At 30.0% G+C, this 17,502-nt stretch overlaps 1 protein-coding gene across 1 annotated transcript; it reads right to left on the bottom strand.

Moving 5' to 3' along the window:
• Positions 1-13,662: 13,662 nt before the first annotated feature.
• LOC138343833 (uncharacterized) lies at positions 13,663-14,271 on the bottom strand. The gene has a single exon (XM_069294697.1). It carries the CDS (start codon positions 14,269-14,271, stop codon positions 13,663-13,665), a length of 609 nt encoding a protein of 202 aa, XP_069150798.1.
• Positions 14,272-17,502: the final 3,231 nt, after the last annotated feature.

Raw genomic sequence — 17,502 nt, 5'->3', positions numbered from 1 at the left:
CAGTCCTACCACCCTTTTCCAAACCATGAAATCATCCTTCATGTGATCACTCAAAGTACGGGGTACATACTTTTCCAAGAATAAAAAATAAAACTGGGTCTAAGTGAGTAGAGGTAAAGCTGACGATATGCATTCCACATAAGCTCTCCATCGCTGCTTAGCCCTTGAAGTTGAAAAGTATCAAACTCTACCCCATGCTAATAGATAATACTCAACTTATGCAGCCTCTCATAATAATATAAGATGAACTCATATGCATCCTCACTCTCAGAACCATGGAATAGTGGAGGCTTTAGTTTCAGAAACATGGTCAACATTTTGTGTTCATTACAAGTCATAATCGAAATCAACAAAGAAGGGAAGAAAGCATCAATACCTACAGCTCCACCCACTTTTGGGGGGAGTGATAGCAATAGGGGGATTGATGGGAATTTGAGTTGCTTGAACTATGGGAAAAACTCCAAGACCAACCAATCCTATCAAGTAAGACATAATTTTTTGTAGTAACACTGGTCTAAGGGGGGGATACCAGCAATGTTAGCCTGTATCTCTTCCTCTTGTCCAACATCCTCATAATTCTCAACCTCCACATGCTTCTCTATCTCTTCATGATACATAGGAGGGATCTCATTTCTGTGTCATACTCAATTGGTTCTCTATCCCTTGTGGGTGTTACCCTTTCTCGGCCTCTACCTTTCCTTTTTCTCTACCCCTGCCTCGACCACCTCTTGCTGTAGAATCCTTAGTGGACAAATTGACGGGAGCTATGGGCCTAATACTATTGAAATGAGTGTTAACCATCAGGAGATAAAAGAGTGAAGGAAATTAGATACCAATTACAATTTCCAAATACCAATTGAAATAAAGTTATAAAACGAAAGGAGACAAGAGAATTCATAGAGATTTCCTTAATTCACATAGTGTCTCGAAGAAAATTAAAGACTTCATTGTACCATTCCTCAATACTTTACTAGACTCGTTTTGGTAAACCGAGATCAACACACCTAAAGCTCTTACACAAAAATTATAACAATCCAGATCATCTGGAACTCACACTAAACCTCTGCTGGGAGAACCATTAATACTAATTATTTAACCCAAGAACCACACATTTAAATATACAGAAGTGGGTTTAAATGAAAGAATCAAATAGAGTTCCCATGTGCTCCAAATGTTTAATAATCATTACTAAAATATTGTGGACTTCGCTAGAACCTGAAAGTCAATATACTAAAAGTCTAAGGCTTAACAAGTCTAACGGAAAGGGGTACAATCCAATTTAACATACAAATATTTTACTAGAAAGTCTAAGTCCGAAAAAAGTTGACTAAAACATAGAGAACTTATGGCAGTCAGGAAGAACTAGTCACCCTTGTATTCAATAGATTTTGGATCTCCTAAAAGAGGTCTATCACTAGCCGTCTGAAGATTTCCTGTACTCAACAAAGAAAGAACAAGTGCAGTATCAGTACACAACCACAATATAGTGGTAGGATCACATGACTATTCTAGTAAGCACAACAACATATAGAAGTAGTTACAACATAGTAAAGATGACATGCTCATAATAAATATATACATTGGTTATCATTTCATATGAAACGCACAATTCCACATTCTCATAAAAGTAGATATATCAATTCAATGATTCTCTCATGGAACCCAAATTAATGGTCCTCTTATTAAATACATACCCAAACTATTACATTACCAAACAGTGGTACCCGATCCCAATTAGTGTGTCAGACGTGACACACGATCCAACAAATATGCGGGAACTTCACACCCAATAAACTATATGTGCTGGAATATGGCACCAAATCCATGTTATATGTTACAACGTGACACCCAGACCATTAATCATACTACAGTCACAATTACAATGTACATTCTTAAAATGATACAATCAAGTGTTGATTCATGGCATACATTCTTTCATTCATACTTATTTACATTAAGTTTGATCAATAATGCTAAATTAACATAACCACATGCATTACAATAGAGCAAATACCCACATACATCATAAAAATCATGAAATCAAATCAAGCATACCTCAAATCCAAGCTTAAATCCCCTAAGGCACTTGAATCTTCCCTTTTTGGATTTTTTGCTTGTTCTACGCCTAAAAACAATTAATATACGAAAGGATCAACAATCAAAGGTCTAATTATCCTGACTATAACAAATGCAATAATCCAAGACCAAACTCATGATACTAAGGTGCAACTAGTGCTTTTTCCCACCATCCAATTTAGTCCAAAAACCCTCCCAAAATATTAAATAACCAAGAATCTAAGTTCTATGGATAAAAAAACGAATTAGGGTAGTAAAATCCTTAACTTAAGCACCAAATTTCGTGGAAAACTATCAATAATAGTTTGGGTCGTCTCTTAGATCTCAAGAACGAAACTTGCAGAAAAATAATGTTTTTAGAGGTTTTTTCCTACTTAAATCCCGACTGGCCCGCTATTGCGGATCCCATCCTTCCACAACAGCCTGCCCTAGTAGGAATCGCCCTACCAGCTTGCAGAAAAAGAAAAACTAAATTTGTAGTTCCAAGCCCCCATTTTACAACACACCTTTAACCCATGACGCATAGAAACTACCCCTTCACGGTAAGATCAATTTTGAGAGTTCTACTCGCCCAAATTTGATTCTGCAAAGTTGTACGGCTTCCTTAATTTCCTAGTTGTCCACTCATGCGATTAAATTCATCATTAGACCTCTCTTTGTTGTCATATTTCCCTAGACCTTACTGACTCTGATTTCGTCCAAATCTAGAGTAGACTAGGAATTTCTCACTTCTGGCACGTTTTTAAAATAAAAAATTCTTGAAACAAAGAATTGATTTCTTTAAACAAAAACAAATTAAAACTATAAAGGAAAATAAATAAATTTTGTTGCAACGATTCGAACCTAGGGCATGCAGCTTAATATTCAAGAGTCTTACCATTGAGCCATCTATTTTTATTTGTTATTGACGGGGTTCAAAATATATGTATCTACAGAAATACAAAAAATTTACTTTATATATATCATATATGTTTTTTTGCTGAGGGTGTTCGGGCGAACACCCTGGACCCAATGTGGGTCCGCCCCTGGATATGCTCAATACTCTTCCTCACCTTCTTAGTAATCAGAAATATTTGGGACCAATAAGCTTTCAATCCAAACAAGTGTGACTTGATCAATTGTACTCTTCCAACATAGGATACTAATTTAGCAAAACAACAAGTGATCGTGCAATAATTTTTCAATAAGTGGCAAGTAATGGTTGACACTCAACTTCTTAGATGCTAAAGGCACTTCTAAGTATCTAAATAGGAGGGTACCTTCAGTATATCCTAGTTGTTTAAGAATTTCTTCTTTTGTATGAGTTGCGACCCCTGCAATATAGAGAGAGCTTTTTTCTACATAGCCTGTAATCCAGAAGTTTTGGGTAACTTCATGAATGCTTGATTTAGCAGGGTAATAGAGATAATATCAGGCCTGCAAATACATTTATAGATCATTTGTAAAACAAATATGCATACTTCCCAATTTCCTACACTTTGTGTGAAAATTAAAATTCTCATTCCTAGCTAACTGATTCAGCTGTCTTCCCAAATACTCAATAGCCAAGACAAAAAGATAAGGGAACATAGGATCCTCTCGTCTAATGCTTTTTATTGCATTAAAAGGCTGAGTGAATCCTCCTTTAATCATCTAGGAATAGGACACCCTAGACACACATGTCATGTCACTTACATCTTCTTGAGAAATCTCCATTCCACAGTATCATAAACCTTCATGTCCACCTTAAAACACACCTCGGGGAAATCCATTTCCAATAGTAGCATTTAAAATTTTCATGACTAAACAATATATTATCAAAAATGCTTAACACTTTCCAAATGATTTAGTACAAGATAGTACAACATGCTATAGGTCTATAGTTCTAATTACCTTTGTAGAGGATGAAATTTGGTAATTAGAGCTATAGTTGTACTTAAGAACTGTTGTTATATCATTTTTCAATAATTCCTAATTCAAAGTGAGAAATTCAATTGGAAATCCATCTAACCATGGGGCTTTCTCTTTTGGCATAGTCTTTATAGCATCAATGATCTCCTCATATGTCACCTCTCTTATCAATTCTTTTTGTTGTTGCATTGTTATGCATAGAGTCCAAGCAAGGAACATGTGTATTGCACGTTAATCCACGCTTAATTGTATAAATATTTCAAAGTTAAGAATTTGGACACGTAAAATGGAATAGCTACATTTTTAGAACTATTTTTTATACATCAAATTTTATATGATAAGGTACATGATGGATGATGTTCTTTGTCATTTGTTTTAATATTTTACTTCTCGATTGCATGTTTACGTGAATCAAAGACAATCTTTTTTTTTCCATTTTTTTACTTTTTCATCGCACTAAATATAGTATGATTTAATAATACATTCAATATATTAAGCATTAATTGCATTGCTAGAACAGAAAGAAAATCACAGTTTATGAATGATAAAGATTTAATTACAATTTTATTATAATTAATGAAAGAGAAAGATTACAGTAAACATTTAATTACAATTTTATTATAATTAAGGAAAGAGAAAGATTACAGTAAACATTTAATTACAATTTTATTATAATTAAGGAAAGAGAAAGATTACAGTATGCATTTAATTACGATATATATATATATATATATATATATATATATATATATTACCTGGATTTCTATTTATTTATTTTTGTGGTTAGACATGAAATATTTTCAAAAAAATTTACAGAATATTAATATTTAATTCTCTTCACATCTTAATCTTAATATTAATGTTAATTAAAAAAATTAAGGAGAAACCTAAAGTAGGTGATAACCTCTCTATGGCCTCCATTTAGATTTATCATTTTTCTCCTTTTTTGGGCATTTTTTTCTTATTAAAATTAAATTTTTTTAATTGTAACAGTGAATTTCTTAATTTATTACAAATAAATATTTTATTAATTGATACGTACAACAAAGACTCTTCACATGTCAAGTAATTATTCATAACTCAGACCTCTTTAATTTCTACTCTTAATAATTTATTTATTTATTTCCTCTTTTTGTTTACCTTATTTCAATTATAAAATGACAAAAAAAATTAATTTTTTTCCTCTTTATTATTTAACTTTTTACCATGAATAATTTATCCATGAATACACTTTTCAAATTTTATTTAATCTATATGTATATATAATATATATATATATATATCTTTTGTTTGTTTTTTTATATATATATATAATATAAAGTTAAATATATATAAGGTGATGTGAAATCTCTCCATGACCTAAAAAAAAATTCTCCTATTAGAAATATTTCACTCTTCTTATTTTTCTCTAAAACCACTCCCTTAATTTGATTCATTCAATTTGCCTTGATAATGAAAATTAAATTTCACTATATAATATCGTAGCAATAAACGGACGATGACTAAGGGTCAACATAAAAGTGGGTAATTGAAGAGAATAAACTTATATATGATATGACATATTGTAGTTAAATGGAGAATTTAAGGAGAAAATGAAGAGGCATAACGATCAATAATAAGAGGTGATTATTGTGTATTTATTTTTCTGCAAATTTAACCCAAAAAAATAAATGATATAATCACTATTTTTTCACATGATGAATATCTTTCAAGAATTCTACTTGCTAAAACTTTTGAATGATTGAATTTTGAGTCTTACAATTTGGTAACTGGTGAAGTATTATGTATATGATTTTTTCAGATATATGTTGTTTGTGTGATTATAAAATAGAAGTTATTGATTTTCTTTATTGTTTTTTTGAAAAAAAATATCAAGTGTTTGACGGAATAAAATATCAACTATTAACTTTTGGTACACGTTCTTTTTTTTTTTTAATTATATGTTATTTGCATGATTATGAAATAGAAGTGATTTATTTTCTTCTTCAAACATCAGGTATTTGACAGAATAATAGATCGAGTACCGATATTTGATAAACATTTTCTTCTTTTTCTTAGTGATTTCTTGACTACATGTATAGTTGCAAAATTTTGAAATAGCACGAATCCTAAGCTACGGCACGCGAAAGAATGGTTCCATGAATCATGGGCGGATCTTAACAGATTTCCCATCAGAGGACTACTACGACTACATCATCGTCGAGGCGCCCCGGTCTGAACATGCCAGGTTGGTTGACAAACCCAAGGGCAAATTAGTGATTTCTTGACTACATGTATAGTTGCAAAATTTTGAAATAGAGGTTATTGATTTTGTTGATTGTTCTTTTTTTTTTTTTTCTATTAACATCAAGTTTGATAAAGCAAGAAAATTGATATTTTGTAAAAAAAATCATGTTCTTTTTATTTGTCTTTTCGTACATTTTGAGAGTAAATTTGTGTTAAAAAAATGAATCAAAAATTAAAATAGTCATAATCGCAAAACCAGCTGAAATGTTTTGTCAAATTTATGTTGAGACACAATTTTTGACGTTGTCCTTTTGAAAAGCAATATTAGTCGCAATTAGAATTTTAGTCTTGAATTTTATTGTTTTGAAAACTTGGGAATCTAAAGAAGACTGAAGTTATTTGTTAAGGGAAATAAATTGGGAGAAGTATGTTTAGTTTACCTTTTTTTCTCTGATAGTATATGTCTTTTATTTGTTTATATTGTTTAATCATTCATTTCTCAATATCAATTTCATATATGTTTATGTTTAATTATTACATATGGTACCATGAATATTATTGTAATTAATATAGTGGTTAATTAGCTGTAAAAATACAAAAATCATATTAACTGTGATTAACTATAACATTTAATTTGAAAAAATTTGCACAAAAATAAAATATTGGATAATTTAGATTAATAAAAATATATTATTTAGCCTATTATTTATACGAAATTGTTTAAGATATTTTGTATTCAAATTTAAACTGGGGTTCATTTTCAATTGTACTTGTAATATATGATGCTTGGTTTCGTTTTTTCTTTTCATTTCCTTCATTTAAATGATAATATCTAAGGTAAATTGTCTAATAATCTTTTTGTTGATATTGTTTATTCTATTTATCACATATTAGTTGTCACATTTTTCTTTGACAAATTCTTTGAGAAATCATAAACAAAAAGTTTTTTTTCTGAATAATTAAATTTTAAGGGGAAAATAAAAAATAAATTAATTTCAAAGTTTTTTTTTTCCTGAATATTTAATTTTAAGGGCAAAATAAAAAATAAATTAACTTCAATTTGATTTTTCTAATGATAAATATTTTGGGACAGTAATTTTAAAATGTTGATAACTAATAAAAATGAAAAATAAATTAATTTCAAAGATTTTTTTCCTAAATATTTAATTTTAAGGGCAAAATAAAAAATAAATTAACTTCAATTTGATTTTTCGAATCATAAATATTTTGGGACAGTAATGTTAAAATGTTGATAACTAATAAAAATAGATAGAGTATTTTTATTCTTTCCCTAATGGAAGAATGAATGATTCGTTCCCCTGCTGATCATGGTCTTACCACTCGGTCCCGATGGCCAGCGGAGATACGGTATAGCAGTTCAGGTTCATTTGTGTTGCACGTTTTTGCTAGACTGGACACATATTAGCTATAGGAAATATGTCCGAAAGTGTCTTCCGTTCGCCAGTTCAGGCTCAACCTTTCAACTTATTTACTCTTTAATCAATTTCTTAAACATAGGTTAATTAGAAACACTAAAATTATTACCAATCAAGAAAAAGAATGGTGTTATCAGAGGAGGATCTAGGATTTGGAGGTTGGGGGTGCCACAATATTTGTAAGATAAAGGATTAGTTGCTTTAATTTTGGGTTACAATTCGAGTTTTTGATTTAATTTTTTAATAAACAAATCATCAAATATGCATGTTAGTAATATATTTATTTATTTTTTATATTTTGTAATTAGAGATAACTAAACAATTCAATTTTTATTTTCCTTTTGGAATTAGATGTCTTATTCGCCGAAACTTTGAGAAAAAAAAATTCATATTAAAATTTGAGTTTGTGTAAACCATCTAATTGTATTAACATAATATATTCATCTTTCATTGAATTTATGTGTTGTTGGAGATACATAGTAGGAAAAGAATAAAAATAGTAGTTCCAGCGTAATCATCTTAGTTAGCGAGAACGTCCGTAAAAATCGAAAAAACCTTTAGATTAAAAAAGAAAACTATAATAATATTCTATCATTTTTAAAACTACCATTTAAATATATTCTTAATAAAATTTGTTTGATGCTCATAATTTAGAAGGATATAAAATAAAATTAATGACAGAAGAAATGGAAAATCAACAAGAAAAAGTAGAAAAGAATGAGTAAAGGAAAGAAACAGTTTCATATAATATGCTTGAAATTTAAGATTAATTTTTTATTAATGATTCATTTACTTTGTTCTATATATAATACTCTTATTTAGTTTGAAACTGAATTTCCTAAATTGATATAGAAAAATGAAACATTGGTGAAATCGAAAGCAAAGTTAAGACAAAAAAAAAAAAAAGAGAGGATAAAACGTTAAAAAAATATATGAAAAAAATGTAAAGAAAGATAATATAGTGCCTAAACTTTGGATTTTTCAATTTGGATGTATTATTTTTTTTTTTATTCAAGCTATCTATCTTTACTTCATTTTAATTGTTCCATATATATATATTTCGTTTATTTCAGAGTTTGCCTAAATTGATATAGAACAATGAAAAATTGATCAAATGGTAAGTAATACTACTTTAAAAAAATCTTAAAATGAGGAGAAAAAGGAAAGAACGAGCTTCTATTAAGAGAAAATTTGTGTTAAGAAAGTTGTCATTTGCCAATTATATTATTTGTAGTATATTTAAAGATTATTTATGTGAAAAAATAAATGTTGTACTTATATATATAAGTCAAAAATGGAACGAAAATACAAATATATATATATATATATATATATATATATATATATATATATATATATATATATCAAAATTATTTGTAAAGCAAAATAATATAATGCCCAAGCTTTGAATTTTACAATGGTTGTATTATTTTTTAGTATATATTTCAGTTCATTTTAAATGGTGTGAGTAGAAAAAGGAAATAATGATTTTCTAATAAACAAGAAATTTGTATAAAAAGAGTTGTCTTTTGCTTACTATATAAATTATATATATTATTATTTTATTTTATTTTAGTTCAGTTTAATTGTTCTATATATAATCTTAATTTATTTCATAATTTTCGAAGTTTTCGAAATTGATATAAATAATAAAACATTAATCAAATGGTAAGAAATAGTATAACTTAAAAAATTCTTTAAATGGGCAGAAAAGGAATAAATGATCTTCCAATTGAAGAGGATAGTTAATTCCTTTAATCATCTTTCATTAATTTTCTTTGTTAAAACCTGTTGAATTCTTATATTATTATAAAAATCTCAATATATCATTAAAAAATCAAAAAAAATTGATTTTTTTCTTTATATCTTGTTTTCTTATATAATCTTAATTTATTTCTGTTGTAAAGAAAGCTCAGAATATAAGATGAAAAAGACAAGAAGTATAAGATAGAGGAGATAATTTTCTTATTCAAGTGTATCATACAATAGTGAATAATATCTCTATTTATAGTGTTGAGATATCATAGTCAAAGGTCACCCTGAAAATTTACATAGTTATCATCAAGGTTCATATCACCTTGATATCTTATCACATTGGAAACACTAATACATGAATCCAATTAATTGTTGGATAACTCTAATGGATCATCCACATATACAATGAATTTACAACACTTCCCCTTGGATATCCATAGATTATGTGCCTCGTTAAAACCTTATTAGGAAAAACCCAGTGGGAAAGAGCCTAGTGAAGGAAAAAGAGTACACATATCTCATAATACGCTTTGAATGTTGCCTCGTTAAAAACCTTACCAGGAAAACCCAACTTGGGACAAAACCATAGTTAAGGAAAAAAGTACAACGCGTATTTCGCTCCCCCTGATGAAAACTTTACTTGATATCTCGGAGACGGCGCATTCCAATCTTGTATCTCAACTTCTCAAACGTTGATGTTGGCAATGCCTTAGTGAATAAATCAGCAAGATTATCACTTGAACGAATTTGTTGAACTTCTATCTCACCATTTTGTTGAAGATCATGCATGAAAAAGAACTTTGGTGAGATATGCTTTGTCCGGTCTCCTTTGATGTATCCTCTTTTCAATTGAGCTATACATGCAGCATTATCTTCGTACATTATGGTTGGTATATTCTTTTTCAAAGAAAAACCACACATTTCCTGAATATGATGGGTCATTGATCTCAACCAGACGCACTCTCGACTTGCTTCATGGATGACTATTACTTCTGCATGATTTGAAGAAATGGCTACCAACGTTTGCTTCATTGATCGCCAAGATATTTTTGTGTCTCCACATGTAAACAAATAGCCTATTTGTGATCGAGCTTTATGCGGATCTGATAAATACCCTGCATCTGCGTAACCAATCAGTTCTGATTTGGATTCATTGGAATAGAATAAACCCATGTCCATGGTCCCTTGAAGATATCGAAGTATGTGTTTAACACCATTCCAATATCTTTTTGTTAGGGAGGAACTGAATCTTGCCAGTAGACTTACTGCAAAACAGATATCTGGTCGAGTATTGTTAGCAAGGTACATTAGTGCCCTGATCGTACTAAGATAAGAAGTTTCATCACCAAGAAGTTCTTCATCATTCTCTTGAGGTCAAAATGGATCTGTATTGATGTCAAGCGATCTTACCACCATTGGAGTACTCAATGGATGTGAGTTATTTATGTAAAAACTCTTTAGTATCTTTTCTGTGTACGTTGATTGATGAACAAGTATTCCATTTGACAAATTCTGAATCTGTAGGCCAAGACAAAATTTTGTCTTGCCGAGATCTTTCATTTCAAATTCTTTTTTCAGACACTCAACAGCTTCTAAAAGCTCTTTATGAGTGCCAATGATGTTCAAATCATCAACATACACAGCTATTATTACAAATTCAGACCCCGACCGTTTAATAAAAATGCACGAATAAATGGGGTCATTTTTTTACTCTTTCTTTAACAAATATTCACTCAGACGATTGTACCACATCCTTCTTGATTGTTTCAATCCATACAGAGATTTCTGAAGGTTCATTGAACAAGTTTCTCTTGAATCTTTGTATGCTTCAGGCACTTTGAATGCTTCAGGAATTTTCATGAAAATGTTGTGGTCCAATGAGCCATATAGATAGGCTGTGACAACGTCCATTAGATGCATTTCAAATTTTTCATGAACTGCCAGATTTATGAGATATCTGAAGGTGATTGCATCTACCACTGGAGAATATGTCTCCATATAATTAATGCCAGGTCTTTGAGAAAAACCTTAAGCAACGAGTCGGCCTTATATCTCATGACTTCACCTTTCTCATTTCTTTTTCGTACAAAAACCCTTCTGTACCCCACTGGCTTGATACCTTCAGGTGTTCGGATTATAGGTCCAAAAACTTCACGTTTTTCTAGTGAAGCCAATTCACCTTGAATTGCATCCTTCCATTTTGGCCAATCATTTCTCTGTTTACATTCGTGAACAAATTTTGGCTCAAAATCTTCATCTTGTTGCATTATTTAAATAGCAACATTATAAGTAAATATGTTGTCAATCATAACATTATTTCGGTTCCACAACTTTCTCGTCGAGACATAATTCATTGAAATTTCATTATTTTCAGAAGTTCGAACCTCCTCCTCATCATGTGTTATGACTTGGGTCTCATCTTGAGAAATTTCTTTCAACCCATGATCATCTTGATCATTTATTCCTTTTCTCTTTCGAGTATTTTTATCCTTGGAATCAATTGGTCTACCACGCTTCAAATGTGGTCTAGACTCATTTGCCTTAACAATTTGTCCCGTCGGAATATCAATTCGAACTAGAGCATTAACAGCTGGAATATGCAATTTAGTAATCCTTGGAAGATTAGTAAATGCATCTGGTAGCTGATTTGCAATGTTCTGCAAATAAATTATTCTTTGAACTTCTTGCTCACATTGGTTTGTTCGAGGATCTAGATGATATAGAGATGATAAATTCCAATCCATCTTTTTTCCCAATGACTTATGTTCTCCCCCTAATGTTGGGTATACTGATTCATCAAAATGACAATCAGCAAATCTTGCCTTAAATAAATCTCCAGTCATAGGCTCCAAATATTTTCTGATTGAGGGAAATTCATACCCAACATATATCCCCAACCTTCTTTGGGGTCCATCTTTGTGCGTTGTGGTGGAGCAATTGGGACATACACCGCACATCCAAAAACTCTAAGATGGGAAATGTTTGGTTCTTGACCAAAAGTCAATTGTAATGGGGAGAATTCATGATAATTGGTCGGCCTTATGCGCACAAGTGCTGCTGCATGCAAAATAGCATGCCCCCACATAGACACATATAACTTTGTTCTCATTAGTAATGGTCTAGCTATCAATTGCAGACGTTTAATCAATGATTCTGCTAGACCGTTTTAAGTGTGAACATGAGCAACTGGATGTTCAACTGTTATACCAGTAGACATACAATAATCATTAAATGCTTGGGATGTAAACTCACCAGCATTATCTAGACGGATTGTCTTTATTGTATAGTCTGGAAATTGTGCTTTCAATCTTATTATTTGAGCCAGCTATCTCGCAAAAGCCATGTTGCGAGTTGATAATAAACACACATGTGACCATCTTGTAGAAGCATCTATCAAGACCAAATAATATTTAAAGGGTCCACATGCAGGTTGAATTGGTCCACATATATCACCCTGTATACATTCCAGAAACGCAGGGGATTCAATTCCAACCTTAACTGTTGATGGTTTAATGATCAACTTACCTTGAGAACAAGCAGCACAAGAGAATTCTTTTGATTGAAGGATATTTGGGCTCTTTAAGGTGTGCCCATGTGAATTCTCAATGATTTTGCGCATCATATTAAATTCGGGATGTCCCAACCGGTCATGCCAAATGATAAAATCATTAAAATTAGCAAATCTTTTGTTTACTACGGCATGTGATTCAACTGTACTTATACTTGTATAGTACAACCCAGAAGAAAATGCAGGTAATTTTTCATGCACAATTTTCTTCTCTACATTAATTGTAGTACTGTAAAGGTATTCAATCTAACCTTCATTAGCCGTCTCAACATGATAACCATTTTGGCGAATAACTTTGAAACTTAATTAGTTTCTTTGAGACTTACTACAATATAATGCATTATCAATGCTTAATATTGTCCCTCCAAGTAGTAATAAGGTCGCTCTTCCAGAGCCCTCAATTAATTTTGTACTACCTGATATTGTGTTGACATATGCCATTTTCATAACCAAATTAGAAAAGTATTTCTTTTCTTTTAATATTGTATGCGTTGTAGCACTATCAAGAAGGCATACATCTCCATTACTCATCTTGAATCCAACTGACAATTGGGGATTTCTATCAATTTTCATTAAAATAAAATACATCAAAAGAAGGAAGAAACAAAATTAACAACTGAAATTTAAATACTTCAACATGAATAACATAATAATTAAAAATACATAAGTAAAATATTAACAGACTTCTTTCCCCAGCTAAAAGATCAAACATTAGTTTCGATCTCCAAAGAAGCCATCAACTTCCATATGAGTAATGTCACCAAGACCATCAAAAACATTATCATTTAAAGCCAAATTTGCTTCAACATCTTTATCATATTTCTGAGATGTTCCCGACTTATCATCATCTTTAAGAGTCATATGTGACTCAGCTCGAGCATTGGAAGAGGAAGCACCACTTTTATTTCCTTTCTTTTTAAAGGAATTTTGATAGAGCCTTACAAAATGTTCATGTGTGCGACATTCATTCTTCCAATGGCCTTTCATGCCACAACGATGACAATTACTTTTTGAGGGGTTATTTTGAGAACTCATGTTGTTCTCCCTTTTATTATGACCACCACCTTGACGATTAGTGTATCGTCTTTTATCTTTGCCACGTCCCCGTGCATTATTATATCCCTGATGATCATCTCTTTTTACTTCAGATTGATCACGTGCTTCCACCACATTTGCCTCCGGTAATGGAGCAGCTCCAGTGGGACGAGCTTCATGATTTTTCATTAAAAGAGCATTATGTTGCTCAGCCACAAAAAGACATGAGATTAGTTCAGAATATTTCTGAAAATCCTTTTCACGATATTGCTGCTGCAATATCATATTCAAGGCATGAAAAGTAGTAAGTGTCTTTTCTAACATGTCCTCATCTTTTATAGTCTCCCCACATAATTTCAACTGGGAGCTTATCCTGAATACAACAAAGTTGTATTCAATTACGGTCTTAAAATCTGTAAATGCATCCACTCATAACGAGCTCTTGGCAACACTGTTGCCTTTAGGTGGTCATATCTCCTATTTAAATCAGTCCACAATTCAAGTGGATCTTTCACCGTCAGATATTCAATCTTCAGGACCTCATCAAGATGATGACGAAGGAAAATCATAGCCTTCGCCTTATCTTGACTCGATGCTTCATTTCCCTGAGTAATAGTGACATCAAGACCTTTAGCAGCAAAGTGAATCTCAGCATCGAGTAACCATAAAAGATAATTCTTTCCAGAAATATCTAATGCCACAAACTCAAGTTTATAAATTCGACATAATGGAAATTATGAGAGAATATATGAATTAAATAAAAATATTTATATAATACCTTTGCAAGTAGCAATTTCGTGCTGATAATCTGTTGTAAAGAAAGCTCAGAATATAAGATGAAAAAGACAAGAAGTATAAGATAGAGGAGATAATTTTCTTATTCAAGTGTATCATACAATGGTGAATGATATCTCTATTTATAGTGTTGAGATATCATAGTCAAAGGTAACCTTGAAATTTTACATAGTTATCATCAAGGTTCAGATCACCTTGATATCTTATCACATTGGAAACACTAATACATGAATCCAATTAATTGTTGGATAACTCTAATGGATCATCCACATATACAATGAATTTACAACAATTTCATCATTTTTGAAATTGATATAGAATAATAATATATTACTCAAATATTAAGAAATGGTATAGTTCAAGAAATTCTTTAATGGGGATAAAAACAAGAACAGTGCTATTCCAATTAAAGAAAGACATTTAATTCCTTTAATCAATGCTATTAATTTTCTTTCATTCATTTATCTTTTTTCTTAAAGACTTTTTAATTTCTTACTCCATTAACAGAAAATCTTAGATTTTAGAATTTTTCTTTATGTTAAAATTAAAATATAAATTTTGCATTAAAAATATCTTCTCGTAATTACCTTTTTTTTTTTTACTCAATCACGTTTTATTTTGAAAAATATGGAAATCAATGCAATATTTATTGGTATTTAAAAATAAGTAGCAAAATAATAATTATTGCTATTTAAAATACAATTTACATCGAATTTAATAGATTAAAATATGCAAAGTTTTACTTTCAAACCCTATTTGGTATTTCTGCTAAAAACTGACAATTCTTAAAATAGCTTTTTAGAAAAATATTTCCGACAAAAATAATTTGTATTTGAATCATTCATCTAAAAAGTACTTTTGATAATCAAGTTGTGTTTGGTTAATATTTTTTTGAAAAGTGTTTTTAAACGTCAAATTCTGAAAAAGGACAAGCATCAATGTACTTTTAATATTAGGGATAATGCTCAAGTACCCCCCTTAACCTATCCCCGAAATCTCAGAGACACATTTATACTATACTAAGGTCCTATTACCCCCTTAAACTTATTTTATTAAAAAAAATTTACCCCTTTTTAGCCTACGTGACACTATCTTGTGGGCCCAACGATGGTTGACTTTTTTTCAAAATAATGTCACGTAGACTAAAAAGAAGTAGAAAATTACTTATAAAATAAGTTCAGGGGTAATAGAACCTTAGTATAGTATAAGTGTGTCTCTCGGATTTCGGACATAAGTTGAGGGGGTACTTGTGCATTTTCCCTTAATATTAAGATTATTTTATAGAAAAAAAATATTTTTTATGTATATTACAAAAATATTAATTAAATTTTATTTTTAATTATGAATTAAAATGAACACATTCAACTTTTTAATTAATATGATATATAGATAAATATATAAATAAAATAAATATAAATATAATATTAACATTATGATTTAAATATAATTAAAAATGTTAAGCAAAATAAATTTTAAAACTATTTCACAAATTAAATCATTGCATACAGAAAATAATATTATTTTTATAAAAACCATTAATTTTTTTAAAATATGTTTTTCTCAATATCAATATCAAACGGGCTCTTAATAACATTTATTATATAAATCAGTATGCATAATAGTAGTAACATACATATATGAACATATAAATAATATAAGATCATTTTCTAAGTGAAAATGTGTGCGATAAAATCATTACAACACTCAATGATAATAATGTACACTGATTGTTTTCAGTATTCTTGATAAAAGTATATATTACTTTATATATCTTTTCAAAAGAAATCTGTTTTAAAGTACGAGTATTCTTGCCTATGAAACATGAATGAAGAATGATACATAATTTTATATTTAATTCTTTCAGAAGTATTCCATCAACGTCATAAATGTTACACATTTTTTTAGGACATTTTACTTCCTTTTTTGAAATTCTTTATATATTTTGATTTCACTTTTAGAAATTTAAATGTTTTACAAAATTCTTATGAATTAAAACTAAAAACTTTGTGTTCAGATTCTATTTCAAAAATAAATTAACAACTCATTTTGATTTTAAAATTTATAGTAATGTTATTTCAATAAATAATAATTTTTTGACAATAGCATAAAGCGGAACTGATTCACTTACTTATTAAATTAAATTTAAACATAAAAATACTTTCAATCTGTTAAATCATATGTAGAATCACCAATTTATCTTACATCCTATAATGATATTGTCCATCTCCTTATAAACGATTTTTAATTTATTCAACAAGGAATGATTCTTTCCGGGGTCAATAACAATTTGTTTTATCATGTATGAGGGTGGTATACAATTTTAAAAATTTAGGCAAAAAGTTAATATAGAAATGATGAAAGATAGAAATAATTATTATAATTACTAACGAAGTTCATAATGCTATAACAAAAGAATGTAAAAGGGTGTGAATAACATTTTCAATAATTAATAATAACTAAGAGAATTCATACTGCATGCCATAACTAAAGTATTAAACTGCAATAGACAATTTTTTTATTAATTCTGCGTTTATATAAATAGATAGGACTTCTAATTGTTTTTATTGTTTATTTAGATAGTGATTTATATTTTAATTTAGTGTAGGGGCAAAGTGTGTGTGTGTGTGGGTAGCTGGCTCAACTCTTGAACTATTAGTAACATGTATCACATCAAACACCTTTTTCAGCTCCTGTTTGAAGTTCTCTGCGTCCTCTATATTG

This window comes from Solanum lycopersicum, chromosome 1 (genome assembly GCF_036512215.1).
Source record: "Solanum lycopersicum chromosome 1, SLM_r2.1".
NCBI lineage: Eukaryota > Viridiplantae > Streptophyta > Magnoliopsida > Solanales > Solanaceae > Solanum > Solanum lycopersicum.
Note: the sequence above shows the minus strand (reverse complement) of the source record. Positions and strands in the feature narration are given on the sequence as shown.

Excerpts from the sequence above, each read along its gene's own strand:
- LOC138343833 (XM_069294697.1), bottom strand. The coding sequence starts at position 14,271 with ATGATATTGCAGCAGCAATATCGTGAAAAGGATTTTCAGAAATATTCT.